The 16577-nt window shown below is 37.8% G+C and overlaps 1 protein-coding gene across 1 annotated transcript in view; it reads right to left on the bottom strand.

The window, feature by feature from the left end:
- Positions 1-16577, bottom strand: part of LOC121887034 (zinc finger protein 385C-like) — a 78253-nt gene that overhangs the window by 38100 nt on the left and 23576 nt on the right. The window contains exon 2 of the mRNA XM_042397565.1: positions 3961-4236. Within this exon, the coding sequence (XP_042253499.1) occupies positions 3961-4236 (276 nt within the window). The remainder of the gene's footprint in view (positions 1-3960; positions 4237-16577) is intronic.

Genomic DNA, 16577 nt, shown 5'->3' with positions numbered 1-16577 from the left:
GTTCTTGCATGACGCTCAATGAGAAAACTTGACATCAAGATGAACACAAACTAAATGGACTGTTTTTATTACAGTTGCAGTGGTGATAATTGATGGTGTAATTCTAAATATGTCAAGATCCCTTCATTTACAGTACATTGAGGAGTAAAATATGAACATTTAATAGCCTTCATCACTGATGGTATGGCCATATTTCCTTTTGTATTAAAGAAATGTGTCAGTAAGGGCAGCATTTCATCTAAGAGAACTAATTTCACCCTGCTGTCTCGCCAGCAAACTGGAGCAAATTGGAGGTGACATTGAAAAGCCCATATTATTCTCCAGATTATAAATTTCCTCCGTCAGATACACATGCTGACACAGTCTCAATGATGTGCTGCTGTTATTCACAACTGGACATACACACAGAGGTCAACAGATACATCCCCGTCATTCCCAGATCCTTATGTTAATCCTGTCCACTTTTTAACTTTAACCTTATTCTGAAATGATTCCTATTTCTAGGGATTTCTGATTTGTCATAGCATTTAAATGCACAATACCAGGACCCTGAAACTGAAGCAGCTAAATAGAACCAACTACTTACATCTGTGCTTTTCCTACTGTAAGAAAATGAAGACAAACTGAAATCACTTTCCAGAAATATCCTTGCAGGTTTAAAACATGTTCCCACAAGGACAAAAGCACAAAATACAAACACATACAAAAACTTACAGACAAGTGAAGTTAATTTGTGTTTAATTTGTTCAAGTAAATCCAACTGATCAGTGGTCAAAGAAGAAGAGTTCATTGTGCAACAGGGAAGCTTAAAGGATGTGGTTTGTCAGTGTGTTTAACCTTGCATGTCGACTTTATCACCATCGTGTTTTAATGGTATAAGATCAATGAATTGCTTCAAGTTTTAGCATCACAAAAGGAAGCCACTCCAGAGCACCACACTGTCCACATGGTGACGTCATGCAGAAAAACTACAGTTCACCCCTCTGGATTGTGGGTAGATACAAACTCTATCTAGCTGTGGGTAATATTTTAGCATGCTAACATTTGGCATCAGTCGTGATTGCCTGATGAATATACAACACATAAACCGCACGTATAGCAGCAGGCTGCAGACATGCCTGCTGAGTAAGTACTCTCTTCTTTCTGCTATTCTGCAAATTGGCACTATTAAAAGTATTCCAAATGAGCTTTTAGCAGTTCCTGTTCACAATGTACTCATGGATATACAAACATCTGTCACTGGATTACTTTGATACTGATGAAAACTTAAAAATGTGATGATTTTCAGGCAAGTTCTGGAGCTATAAGGAGCATGTTTTTTATTATGATTTCTAAATGGATTTATGGATGTTAATTAAGTAGATGATAGTAGACAATAATATCCTCGGGAAGTGTAAGTCACACTGAAGCTAAAAATATGTTTATCATGTCTGTGTGTTCAGATTTTCAGAGTTATGACTCTGAAAATCAAATCAGTAGCCGACTTCTCGTTGTTTTTAGAACACAGACATGCACGGGACACTTTCACCTCAGGCAGTATCTGTATTCACTTTTTTGGTTTTTGTTGTCTCATGTTTTCACCCAGTTTGGCATGACCCGATTGTCCTTGCTCTGCTAACTCCCTCTGTTGGCCCGCGGAGGTTGCGGACAGCCACGTGTCTCCTTCCATATGGAGTCACCAGTCGCTGATTTTCACCTGCCAGCTACCAGAAAGTTTCACCAGGAGAGATGACATGCACAGAGGTGTCTGTTTCCGCACCAGAAAGCTGGACAGTTGGACATTGACCCAGATTTGCATAAATACTGGAGCACATCAAAACCCCTGATTTCAATGAGTCAGGAACTAAAAGTTGTTGCTAGAAGTCACCACTTTGTCTCCCTTCGTACTGGATCAGTCCTACACTTTTAAGTATGAATGATGATCTTCAAAAGCTATTATCTGACACAGAAAAAGTCAATAACATTCTGATGATAACAGAATGAGGTTGAAACAAGGCAGAAGTTAAACAATGGATAAAGTATTAATTTAATTTCATACACTGTGTTAGACTGGAGCAGCTGAATATGTGTGGTAAGCCTACAGAGAGAGACAGCCTCATAAATCAGCATTAAAAGTGCCATCTTACTGGCCAGTTGCTCATTACAGGTTTTTTTTTTTTTTGTCTGAGTGCTGATTGATCAAGCTGGTCAGCGGGGCAGAGTGACACAGGTGGCGATGATTGAAGGTGATGAATGGCCCCTCGTCAAAACAGGTGTGCAGAAAATGCTTGGAAATGGCGATGGGCTCTTCTGGAATAGTAAATATATACTGAATGTGCAACACCTCCTCGTGTTTTGCAGATGTGAATGTTTACAAGAGCCGGACAGAGACAACACTATGAGTCAAAATAAATAAACACCTAACTCAATAAGGTATTTACATTTTCAAAGTGTGTTCTTGGTTTTCTCAGTCCATTATCTAACTTTCTTTTTTTACCAAAACACCTCTCCTAGAAAGCCTGAATTTGCAGAACTTGCAGAATCGATGTCGAGGAGCAACAAAACTTTTCTGACAGCTTTTTATGCCTCCATACTCCATATATTTTTCCTTTATTTGGCAGCTGGATTTAAAATTCTCTGACTATAATGCAGCAGAAAAACCCATTACAGTGTAGAGGCCAGACCCATTACCTGCTCTGTGACATGTAGTAACACTTACACTGTTAGCAGATACTGGGCAAGTGTTCTTGAAATCAAAATCTGCCACCAAGAGGTCTCAGACTCATAAACAAAGCAACTAAGCATCTGTCTCTGCCGCTTGTATACAGATCTTCTATAAAGGAGAAAATGATTAAAATACAAGGGATGGATAAAATAACAGCACCACTGATAATACAAAAGCCCTGCAGTAAATATCAATTTGGGGAAGTTCATAATATTCAGTTTTGCTTCAGACTGGAAGAGTTGTTGATTAAACTGTGGCCAGTTTGAGACTGTAGTTTGAAGTGTTGTCTCGCAAATATAAAGTTATTATGAATCAATGTTTTCAAAGGTCTACGTGTTGTTCCTCTATCATACTAAGTATTACATTGTCACAATTCATGGCTGCTTTAATACCTAGTTTTGCAGTGTTTGAGACTGATGCAGCAGTAGACATTTTGACTTGACATTAGATGAAGAGCACGAGTGTATTTAATAACATAAATGATGGTTCTGTCCCATTTAGGTGTTCCAGTTAAAGGGCCCTGGTGTGTGCGTGCTGGCTCACTGGGACATTGAAATGGAATGCAGCCATCATTAATGTTATGAGTCACACCTGTGCTTTTCCTGCTACGACAAGTCGAATCTCTGCTGAGGAAAAGGTCAACTCATACAGGGAATCCTAGTAATTTGTCTTAATTTGTCTTGAAAGTTTTGCTGAAGCTGACACACGTTCTAATGTTGAATTCATCTTAATATTACTCACTTTTGTAGCACATGATTTAACAATTATAATCTACAGCCTGAAAAATTACCCTAGAGTTAAGCATGAAAGTTCATTCTTCACCTTGGACATAGTTTCACAAATCACTCCCAGCTCCAGGTCTACTTACTAGCTTTTCTCAGAGTTGTTAATCATATTGCATGGTCTTCATTACCAAAGCACTGTGGATGAAATCATGAGAGGTACTAACAAATCTGTCTCGATTAAAACTGACATAGCTCCATCCATTCATTAAGACTGTATGATATGACTGACAGCTCTGGAAAAAAAAAGCTAGTCAGTGACATTTTCAGTAAAATCATGAACATTATGAGCTTCACTAAACTCCCTGCAGCTACTGTATTTAAGGTCTATCTGTTACTGTATGTTGACTATACCTTATAATAGCTTAATTCTCAAAATGACTAATCTAATCTACAGTAAATCCACATTTAACTGTTCTTTTTACACTGATGAACTAAATAATTATTGCAAAAGTGAAGTCGATGTGTCCCTACCTGTGTTGACAGCCTTTGCCAGTCGGCGTAGCCTCCTCTGGTGGGTCTTGCCCCTGTAGTGGATCAGTGCCTGGGCGCTCGAGTTCAGCTGAATGCTGCACACCTGGCACATAGTGGCACTGCCACTAGCTTGACGGCGCTCCCGTTTGGCCCTGTGTCCTGCCACCACCCTCCTCTCCTCTTCGTTGTCGTCCTCTTCCTCCCCCTCCTGTTCCTCTTGACTCTTGGGGGGAAGGCTGCTGTCCAGCCAGTCGGGGCTCTTGGGACGCTTCATATCTAGAGAAAGAAAAAGGTCATTTAGATCATTATTAATCAGAACTGGTGAGCAGTGTAGTGCCCATGAAAGACGTTTCACTCAGAATGTGAGGTATGTTGTTGAAGCCTCCACAGGGGGGCAACAGAGCAGCATGACTCCAGAGCAGAGTAGCATTGGTGCTTTTCTATAGTGTGATTCAAACTGCAATTTTATGTGCACCACCATTATAGAGCTTGATTGTTCACTGAAATGAAATCAAAGAGACATTTAATAGGAATACAAAGGATACTTATAACTTGGATTTATCTAGTAGTACATCCTTTGACCACAGTGTTCAGTGTCGGCATGTACAAATTTCAATACATTCAAACGAACGTGTTTAAAATCGTTGACGTCCCATTAATGGGCTGGAATTAGACATCCATTAGCTGAAAAGACTGGCCTATCTCTGGCACACATCACAGCAATACAACAGAGTCGTGTACAGTCAGTAGATAAGTATCTTGTTCCAGCTTCTCTCCATTTATCACATAATAAAAGATTCCCAGGGTACACAAAGCGACGTGTTTCTTTGTGAGAGCACACAGCCAGATACCTGTAATGGCTGAGCGATTATGGCACCCTGACAGCATAAATCAAGCTGCAGCTTAAACACGAGCTCTGCTGTGAATGTGAAAATGTCACCCAAAGTCTAACCGAATTCTTTGTTTTGGTTTGTTTGGTGCTGAAACCATTATTTGAAAAAAAAAAAAAAATCTTTGATGTTAAAAAAAATTCAATTTGGCTGGTGGAAAGATGAAAGCGGAATGGAAATGTGTTCACTGGAATTCATCAGCCTCCGACCAGCAACAGAGACTTCAAAGCTGCAGCCCATCACCAAGATTATTTGAATGATGTTTTACTGCCGTCTGGCAGCGGGGACACGAGTAACTGCTGCAATAGAAAGATGGTGATGGAATAATGGTTATTTCAACACAACCAGACATGTCAAACATCTAACAGAATATAGGGCTGCAGCTACCCATTATTTTCACTATTGTTTAATCTGTCAATCACCTTTCCCATTAATCAATTTATCATAACAGTAAGTCTATAAAATGTCTGACTGGGACATAAAAGCAGCTCTGGAGTTTGACCCAGAGATGTTTAACATGTACAGCACACAAATACAATGTGGTCTCTGGCAGGGTTGTTATGAAGCCCTCATTTTTTCTCACAATAAAATATGCATTTAATGTACGTTTGACAGGCAACTGTGAAAAATAGCAAGAACACTTAATTATAAGGAAAAATCAACCCACTCTGCAGATGAAAGTGTCAATACAAGGCTGCAATATAAAATCTCTACTAAATACTGACTTTTTACTAACTGTGCAGTATAAAAATGTGCAATAACGAAAAAATAGAAGGTATACAAGGTATGTGCATAAATGTAAAATGGAGGGGTAAGAGAGAATTACTTCATTACTTCACTATCATCATTCAGATCAATGGGATGTTGGTGACAAACATGTTTGCAGGACCAGACTCCTGCCAAAAAAGAGCCGGCCAATCAGATCTCCTGCTGCTGCTCTGTGGGCGGGACTTCTGATTAATTAATAATTAATCTTTTATCAATTCATTCTTTAATACCAGGAATTTAAAAAACCTTTTTATAATTATTTTAACTGAGATTTATATCGTTTTTAGAGCTGCAACAACTAGTCAATTAATAGATTAGTTGATCAACAGATATTAAAACTATTTGGATAAGTTATTTTTTAAGCAAAAATACCAAATATTTGCTGGTTTCAGCTTCACAGATGTGGTGATTGAATGCTTCTTTAGGTTTTGGACTTTTGGTCACACAAAACAAGACATTTTAAGACGTCATCTTTGATTCTGGGAAATTAATCAAGTTAGTCAATTAGTTGTCTATTTAATTGTTAGTTGAATGGGAAAATGGTCTCAGGCTTTTGGACTTGACTGTATCTATTTATTAATTGATTATAATTAAACACCATAAAAGTCTTTTAAGTATTTTAAGTATTTCAGTGGTATATTCCCTGTAATTCAGGTCACAGATTTTAAGTCTGCTGCTGCCCAGAGCCCAACTTGATGTCTTCAAATTGCTTTTTTGTCCATCCAACAGTCCAGAATGACTGTACGATGATATGAAGCAGAGAAAAACATCAAACCTTCACACAAAGGCTGAAACAAAAACTAACATTTATGCTCAATAAATGGCAAACAATTGATTGACCATGAAGTTGTTGTAATTGACAATACATTAAAGTACTACTTGAACTGAGCCAGTACCTAGATTTTTGGCAACCTTTTTTTTTGGTTACTTATTGTATCACTGTGTATCACTGTTTGTGAATTCAGACACACACGTCATCTTTTGAAGTGTCAGAACAGATGATGCTGTTCTCCGGTCATCCGAGGTACAATATGTGTCTCGATTTTGTTAGACAGCTGCTGGATATGAGACTCAGACTTTGCTCTCGCCTCCAAAATCTTTTCTCCATAAATGGTCTGTCATCACAGAACAGTATTGATGTGTAGACAACAGACAGGGTCCGTCAGACGAGTGTGGGCCGTCTAACTCACTTTAAAGACTTCTGTATTGACGAGGCTCCGCTATTTATGGATCTAATGAATGGTAAAACCACCAGAAGTCAGTTTACTAATCTTCTAAAGCTGAGCTGTACATTGTTGTGACGTAAATGTTTGATCAGTTTTGTCTCTTTTTTAGTTGTGTGTCAAAACTGCTGCCAATCAGCTGTTGAAGTAACCACTGAATATTTACATTGATGTTTTAAAACCACATAGTTGATTAATGTGCACTGTGCTCATGAATAAACAAATAAACAACTCATTATCTTAAAGTTTGGCCATGATTTAGGCCAAAAACATTAGGATTCAGAATTTCTGCTACAATGTCAAAGAACAGTAGTTCCCAAGGTAAAAAAACAAAACAATCTTAACTCCTTCATTCACGGTCAACTTACTAGCTTTTATCTGGAACTTTCAGCCACATCTTATGGTCTTAGTCAGTAAATGGAGTTAACTTTGTTGTCCTGCTCCGTTTTATTGATCTTCCATACTTGGGTCATATGATGGTAACTGAGCCATCTCCATGACAACTTAGGCGACTTACAGACCATTTACTGACGCAGACCATGAGATGCAGTTGAAAGTTCAGGAAAAAGCTGGTATGTCACTGTTGCATTAAAATTATTTTGTCAAAGTAGGTAAGGAAACTATATTGCAGCCTGTAAATATAAACACATTTACAAAAAATATAACAGAACAAATGAAAAACTATTGGACTGTTTTTATTAGCTTATATGTTGAAATGTAGACATAAGTGTGTCAGATCCTGTGTTGTATGTGGCTTTATAGTATATAGACATGTCGTTTTTTTCTTTAGTTAAGAGAAAATGGTCCCAGATGGCGTTTCTGATGAATAAGAATTAGTGATGTACATACTACACCAGTAACTGCATTAATGTGACTAGTATCTTTGCTTTCACGTCAACAATTTATTTTTTATTGTGACATACTTGTATAAAATATAAATAAGCAATGATCGTCTCTTAAAAAGGCCCACTAGTTGGTCATATACTGTATGTACAGCAGCGTGTTGCTGCCATGACGACAAAAAACAATTTGCTCAGTTTACTGTCAGAACGAGACAAGAAACATTTTAACACGATCCTTGTTATGTTATTATTAGATCCTTTTCACGTGACAAGATGATTTCATGTTATAATGGTGTACTTTTCTCATCATTATTATACTAAATTATTCTGTTTTTAAGAAGAAATGTTTCTTGTATGAACAACATATCACTTATCTTGTCATATTGCAAAACTTTCTTGTTATTTCACAAAATGAACGTATCTCAAAAAACCAAACTTTTCTTGTTTTAACATGTAAATTTATAAAAAGAACATGCTATAATATGAAAAGAATCTTTTCATGTTGGCAGCTGTACACTGCAGTATATAACCAAACTAGCCTAAACACCCTTTTCCCATTAACCCTGCACAGCCTGCATGGGTGCTGGTTTTGAGTCCTGGCACTCTTTTTATAGCAAGACAAGCACAGTTCAGGTGGGGATGCCCTTTCCTAATTCATACTGTAAATTGCTGACACTCATCGAAGTATAACTCATCATCCTCACTAGAACCACCCAAGCTGCTCCTCTCACTCATCTGTATGTGGTCAGCGGAAGTTGGCACCTGACAGTCTCATTACAAAACAGCTTTTAACAGGTTGCCTGTTGGCCAGCAGCTGCTGGTGGGTTTCTGCTGGCACTTACAGTCAGGGCTCCTCTGCCAGTCTGGCACCTGAGGGAGCAGCTGGAAACAGTCCAGTCCTCTGCTAAAGACCAAATGGCTACAAACACAATGAGAAACTGATGCTATATACACAGTGAGCTGAGTCACCTGGAACCTGCAGCTGAAGGTGCATTTAGATGTGAGTTAGAGTGAAATCTCCTCACAAAGTTATTGCAGATATTTTAACATCGCAATATATTGATTTTTCGTTTTTGCCAGTGTTGTCGTTGATCCCTATAGGATGTAATGACATATTTAGCTTTACATAACATCCTTCATAATGGCCTATTTGGATCTATAATGTACTGGATGGTATACTGGTGCAAAACTGTAGAGCCAGACTGGACATGATGCGTTTTATTGTATTTAATAAACAAAAAAGGTAAAATTGCGAGCATTTAACACGTGATCGCATTGTACTCTGCAAACACTAGGAAATAAACTGAGTAGTCTTATTAACATGGAAGAGGACCATTAACCAAAACAACACTGCATTTGAGCAGTTAACATTATTTAACTTGAATCAAAGAAAAGGGACACTTCACCAATTGACCAATTTAACATGAAAAAGCATAATTTCAAACTAAGTATGAGGATTAATTTGTACTTTGTGTCCAACACCAACTTCAACCACTGTACAGGTAAACAGCTGAACAGTATAAAGTGTAGTTACATTGAAATTTACTCTGACATGACAGTAACATCCTGTAACTTACACTAATTAGAACAAGAATAATGTTCGGTCATTTGTGTTATTTGATTCTCATATCTTATTTGATGCGTCATTCCAACTATTGTTACAGAGGATTTAAACAGTAGACGGGAGGTGTCATTTTTGAATTGTTAACTTCTGTCAATGTTAGAATGATAAAATAAACTGTGAAATTGGTCTTCAGAATTTAACTGGCCTCGCTTTTATCTTTTAAAGTGAATGTGTGCAATGACACCATAAATACAATTTTACTGACCATGTTCTTCCTCAAGTAGACAGTAAGCATATGGTCTCATTTATGTTTATTTTCACTGGGGCTGCAACTAATGATTATTTTCATTGTTGATTAATCTGTCAATTATTTTATCGATTAGTCGATTAGTCACTTGTTGTATAAAACGTGATAAAACTGTGAATTTACCAAAGCCCAACCTCAAATGTCTTGTTTTGTTCCAACCAACAGTCCACAACTCAAACATATTAATTTACTATCATAGATGACTAAATTCTCATTTAATAAGTTGGAACAAGATTAAAAAAAATAATTAAAAAATGTCTCAAATCAATTGATTGGTTATTAAAATAGCTGGCGATTAATCGTTACAGCTCTAATGTTCACTTTAAAGATACTCTAGGTGTTAACAGTAGGTGAGACCTTGTAATCTTTTAAAGAACAGGAGAAAACAAAATATTTAAAACACAACTGAGCAGCATAAAAGACATAAAATGAAAATCAAACATAACATTTAGGATGACTAAATGAGGGAAAAACAAACAAACAACAAACAAGGACAAGACAAAGGACAAATTACTGCACTGACCCAATAAAGAAAGAAAACAGGACTTAATTGAGTGTGATAATGAACAAATGAGCAGAGGGATTGATGCTATAAATACTACATGCAACACTTATTGTACATGCAAAAGATGCAGAAAAATCCACATATCAGTGTACTGTTTTGTGCTGCCGTACAACAATATTACAAGGTAATTGGAAATAGTCTGTAGAGCATCTTGTTAAAGGGATAGCGCAGTGTTTCTGACATGCAGTAAAGTGGTACAAGTTACTTACTGGCATTAACATCCATGCAGGAGACATTAGCTCAGTCCATATATCCTTCAGTCAAAAATATCCCGTCTAAGATTTCTCTGACTCATGGAGCTGTTTTGTTTCTTGGACAGTTTCATGATACAGAGAGCTCTGAGTGGTGCTCAAGCATCAGAAACTCAGTATCTGTATCTGTGAACACAGTATCTGCTGTGCTGTCCTTTTGGTAGTGAAGCTATCTGGCCCCAGCAGCTCTTTAAATACCAGCACTCATCAGCCTGTCTGGCTGTCGGTCCAGGATGAGAAAAGACCACATCAAAGCCAAGAATATAAAGCACAGGTCGTAAAGGCGGCTTTATGTCTCTCTCTGTTTCTATATATATCCTTTTATTTAACGAGGCATTGAGATTCAAATCTCTTTTTTAAGAGTGACGTGGCAGCATAAACATCGTTACAACAATAAACGCAAACAATACAAACAGATAAATTACTGTCACACGATACAAACGAGTGAACACAATATCCAGTTAATATGCAAAACAAGGTCAAGGACAAAAATCCAGTTAGGATACATAAACAGTTACAATTTTCTAAAACGATTTCAATAAAATTTAGGAGCAATCACATTTACCAAGAGCACTGTTTTCTTGATCCTTTAAAATTGATTTGAATTCCCTCATAGTAATGAGCTCTGACAATTTCAGGTCCTTCTGTACATTATTCCAGGAAGAAGTGGCAGCATATGACATGATATGATGTCCCTCATACAGCTGAAATCATACACACAGCAGCAAGACACAAGATACTTTACAAGGAAGTGTGTGTGTGTGTGTGTGTTTGCTTCACCAGATACAGAAAGCACCATGAGGATCTTTTTCTAATTGGTTAACAATCAATAAGTCATTTCCTGTTCTTATTGTATAAATACTATTATAACCACTGCATGTTTGTTTGTTTGATATCTAAGAATTTTTAAAAAATGATAACGATATGTCGGCCAGTAATTTTTTTTTTAACACAAACAAACATACATTGATAAGGATTCCTCAAATTTGTTTATATTCAGTTATTGTGACCAATATATGTACTGAGTGGGATATTATTGGTATTTATCTACAGTTTGAAAAGCTACAATTGTGATATATCAGTCCTGCTCTATTAAATATAGTTGAAGAAATCGCACTCAATCATACTGATTTTTAGAATCCCGAACTGTCCCGTGGAATAATAAAACAACACAATTATACGCACATCACAAAGCTATTAAACAACAACGATTAACAGCCCCAAAAGGAAAAGAGTAATGCCCGAAGACTTACTCCAAAGCCACAATTTTTATTCAAATAGACAGTGTTTTGATCCATTTCGATATATAAATTTATATAAACACCCATTTTCTTTGAGTATCACTTTTTGGTCCTGAAGAGGTACTGTACTTGTTTTTTTTAATTTACTACACCTAAAATATACTATCTTTACCGAGCGTCAAGAGTAATCTGTTTTTTTCAGCATGTGTAGCCTACAGTAGATGCATTTCCTGCCTTCTTGATTTTTCCCAGTAACTTGGTTTCCATCGTGCATGTAAACTTAGCAAATGTCTCATTACAAGTAAACATATTCCCTTGACATGACTTCTCCACTTGAGCACAAAAAACCCCCACCATCAAACCTGCATATGCAACTTGTAAAATAATTCTAATTAATCATGTTTGTCACCACAATCAAGATAACTCCTGTTGACAATAGAAGATATAAAAAAACAGTTCACCTGCTTGTAAGTTTCATCTCTTCATTCAACACTCCACTAAACTTTCCCAGCCAACAGCATGCTCAACATCTCTGTTTTATAGCCTAAGACAGCTGCATGGAAATGACTTGTCAGCTTCATAAACTACTCTATCAAGGGACTCACTTGTCTCTACAGTGTAATGTTCTCCACGTGGGTGCCTGTATAAAGGAGCAATCACTCATTTTGCCCTGTGACATACATATGGTCCCAGACTGAACTTATTCTGTGTTAGAGAGTCAAAGGACGACGTTACGCCTCAGTGTCGAGTAAATCAAATTAACAGCTACAGTGTCAGAGGAAGAGGAAGCAAGTCGTAAATATTATTTCAAGATTGTCCTTTTGTTCATTGTTTTTATAGAAAATTATTCATATACTGTATGTAGCCTTTTCTCTGTCCTATGTGTGATGCTGGAGGTTTTAGTTATCCCAGTCAGTATGAATTTTAGCCTGAAATAAAAACTGGAAGTTAGTACTCAAAGACGACTTTCTATATTTTTCTTCCTTTCATGTGTTGAGCCGAACCAACAATGAACTCATCCTACTTAGAAGTATTGGCTGTGTATCCAAAGCCTCATATATCTTATTCCTCTGCACTGTGAACCTCCGTTGTTGTCCAAAAACTATTAAAAACACATCAATGAACCACACTGTTGCACTGGGTGACTACGGCAGTCCTGAGGTCTACGGCACAGAGGAATATGATATATCAGGCTTTGGATACACATAATTAAAAGTAGGATGAGTTCATTGTTGCACATGAGTTTTGTTGACAATGAAAAAATATAGAAAATCAACCAGCTTTATGCTTTTAAAGATGTTATCCTGTCCTTTCAGCTACAGCTTATATACATCAGCTTTACTGCTACTGCCTAACAATGCATCCATGAAGGTCTTTTTAATGCTAATAGGGCAATGTGGGATGTTAGATAGAGCAGCAGCAGTCATACACAGTCCAGCCAGGTGGGGTACTGAGCTGACAGGCAGCTATTAAACTGGCACCTGTTCAGTCTGTGTCCCCTAAGCTGCTTTCCCCATCTGTATGATGTGCTGCCTGTCTTCATGTGCTGTGGTTTAACACCGGGGGCAAACTTGTTTATCACTGAGCTTTAACAATGGGAGGGCTGCTGCAAGAAAAGCTGTGCTGCTTTGAAGGGTAAAAGAGTTATTCCGTATAACCCACTAGAGCTGCAATGATTAGACAATTAATTGAGCCTGTCCTCCCAGGAACAACGCCAAAAACGACCTATAGTTACGTTTGAATGACAGATGCCATCTAGCAGCTGTATTAATTATGACCTGCAGACGACGTCTATATAAGCTGACAAATTTCCATATTTGGAGGTGGCGGGTTGGGTGGATGGATAGATCCTAATGTTAGATCCCATGTTTCAAGTGATCATTTTAACCTAAACCATGATCTTTCCTAATTCTAACCAAGTGGTTTTTGTGCCTAAACCTAACCAGACCTTAACCCAAGTGTTGTCACATCATAAAACATCATTATTTTTAAACAGTGATTAGTTATGGTTATGGAAAGCACAGACATGTTGTCCTTTGGATTACTGCCGATAGAGGCGCCTAATTAGAAAACAGTCCTATGGGTCATTCTGGAGTGCATGATACAAATGACCTATGTGGTCGTCTAATTTGGAGGACTTGTTGAATTAATGGATTAGTCGATTAACAGAAAATTAATTGGCAACTGTTTTGATAATCAATTAATTGTTTCATTAATTTTTCAAGCAAAAATGTCAGACATTTGATGGTTCCAGCTTCTTAAATGTGATGATTTTCTGTCTTTCTTTGTCATATTTGACAGTAAATTGAATACTTCAATATTTCAGACTCTTAGTCAGACAAAAGAAGAAAATTTAAGACATTACTGTGGCCTTTGAGAAACTGTGAATGCCATTTTCTCACTATTATTTAACATTCCAAAGACTAAATGATCAATAATGAAAATAATCAGCAGATTAATCAATAATGAAAATAATCGTTAGTTGTAGCCCCAGTTAGTTGTAGGTTTACAGTTTCAGTTTTGTAAAGAAAATAAAATAAAAATACATCTCATCCCATTTTTAAATAGCATTAATTATACGATCAAATCACTTGTCAACGTCTGGATAATTGTCCTGTATCTCTCAACGGGGAGTTGTACAGCACAAGACTCCTCTCTATATAGCTGCACTTCCCTTCAAGAGTACATCTATTAAATTATAAAGACCATATCATTATGTAAAGTTTTTTTATTCCTTAACTGTACACTCTGTCCGTCTGTCTCTATACATACAATTAAAGCCTGTTGAATGCATGATAATCACACAAGTACAAGGTGGCCTAGGAATACATTTCAGAGAAACAAGTCCTCTGTTTAGACTGGCCTTTCAGAATGAAGACAGAACAAATCCAACACCCCTCCGGGCTCTTAATCCACCCAGACCTGTGAACTTTTGCAGCTCTTTCAGTTCTGCCATCTAAGAAGTTTTCCTGGAATGGGCAGGTCTAATCCAGCTGTGTTAAGCGGCGGACCAAGGTCTTCAAGTCTTCAGCACTTCTATGCAAAGCATTGAGATGTTTTGACAAAGGCATATGCACTTTTAAAAATGGCATTGTTCCAGACACTCGGGCCGAGATGAGTTCCCTTCTCCGCAACAGCTGTCATTACTGTTCCATTACGTCGGCAACAGACGACAGCAGATGATGCGCTCGGCCTCACGTGGACAAACTGGACAGCGGAGGAATATGAGTAATAATCTTGTTGCTTCTAGTAATCACTACATAGGATATATTTACTGAGTGATGAGTGCTGAAATTTCAGATGATCATTATATCCACAGCTGACACCCCACACATAACTTATATCACCAACATTCACAGATCTTTTGAGTCTTGACAGTCTGAATGGATATTGAACATAAATACAGAACAACAGGTGGACTACAATTAGGGTTGTGTTGCTAGGCAACCCTGCACATCCTGTGTGAACATGAATGTGAACTTTTTTCCACACAAATTGCAGCGCAATTATGCTGTGATTTGTACAGAAAAGGCAAAGAAATTGACAAAGCCAAATTTAAGTGAATGGTAGATAAAGAAACACAGACTGTGAATCTGCAGAGAGAGCTTGAGGTGAGTGAACTCTACAGTGTGTATTGATCACTGCGCTGAAACCTGGATGAACTAGATTATAGAATAATACTCTCTCAGTTGTGGTGCACTGTGCAATTTTCATGGTTGCTCACCACAGGTTTCTTCTTTCACATTATAAAGTAGTGGTACGTTTATGTACTGCACACAAGTCGTAGGGAGGTGGTAGAGGTGGATGGCAGACTTGCAAAGCACAAGACTGTTACAGAGAAAAATAAAGGATAGGTTCACAATTTTTCAAGTCTGTCCTAAAACAATAGTCAGGTGCCCAAACGAACATTGTCACATTTTTCTAGCTGTAATTATTCCTCCTGTTCATACTGACCACTAAGAGATCCCCTCTTAATTCACTTGGAGGGCTCAAGGAAGTATAAATGCACACAACTGAGACACATTGACATTCACACACCACAACCCTCAGAGCAACACACACACACACAGACAATATACACCTTGTACATATGGTATAGACACAACTGTGTTGGTATACATAATCCCGCAGCATGAGTGGCCCTTTGTGTGTCAGATCTCTATGACTAGGTCATTTGCAAATGTTCCACTCATATAATGCAGTGATTCACTCTGTTAGGTAAGTGAGTGGGAGCTGTTAACAGGATGCATATTTTTAGTCTCTATTTCCCTTGGTCTCCACTGGTACTGGAAACACGGGGCAATAATGCTGTGTCCATGCGTGTGGTTGTAGGTAACGTGAAGGCGGTGACACATGCTTTTTTAAAAAAGGCAACTCTGTGAATGGAAGAGTAAAATAATTAAACTAGAACAAGGATGCATTCAAGAGGCCCAAAAATGATATATATAGTTATGTTTGAATGACAGATGTCATCTAGCAGCTGTAGTAATTGTGACCCGGAGCAGCGGCGCAGTGGAGATGACGTATGTCGACAAATTTACGCTTTCAGAGGAGGAGATGATGGAGGCATTAACGCAACAGTGGACTTTGCCAGAGAAGACTGCTGTCCGTTTCCCGTCTCCAACTGCAAGTGTCACATCTCCAACCGTGAGTCGTCCCCCTAACCTTAACCCTGTGGTTATTTTTATAGCCGTGACGACAAAGGTCGCCTAACTTTAAGTAGTAACTTTAAACCACAGCACATGTTTCTCCTACCTTAAAAAAGTGATCATTTTAACCCTAATGATCTTTCCCTCAAGCTAACCGGACCATAACCATAACTGTAACCTTGATAAGGAGAAAATCACAGGATACACAAGTGTTTTTGCAGATATGGGACATAAAATGCCTCTTACATCACAATATCTTCAGTGTATAATCAATTCAAACAAAGGTTTTGTGTTATTCTTGGAAAATTCACTATTTG

This window comes from Thunnus maccoyii, chromosome 20 (assembly GCF_910596095.1).
Source record: "Thunnus maccoyii chromosome 20, fThuMac1.1, whole genome shotgun sequence".
In the NCBI taxonomy this organism is placed as follows: Eukaryota; Metazoa; Chordata; class Actinopteri; order Scombriformes; family Scombridae; genus Thunnus; species Thunnus maccoyii.
The sequence above is the reverse complement of the archived record's forward strand: the minus strand, read 5'-3'. Positions and strand labels throughout refer to the sequence as shown.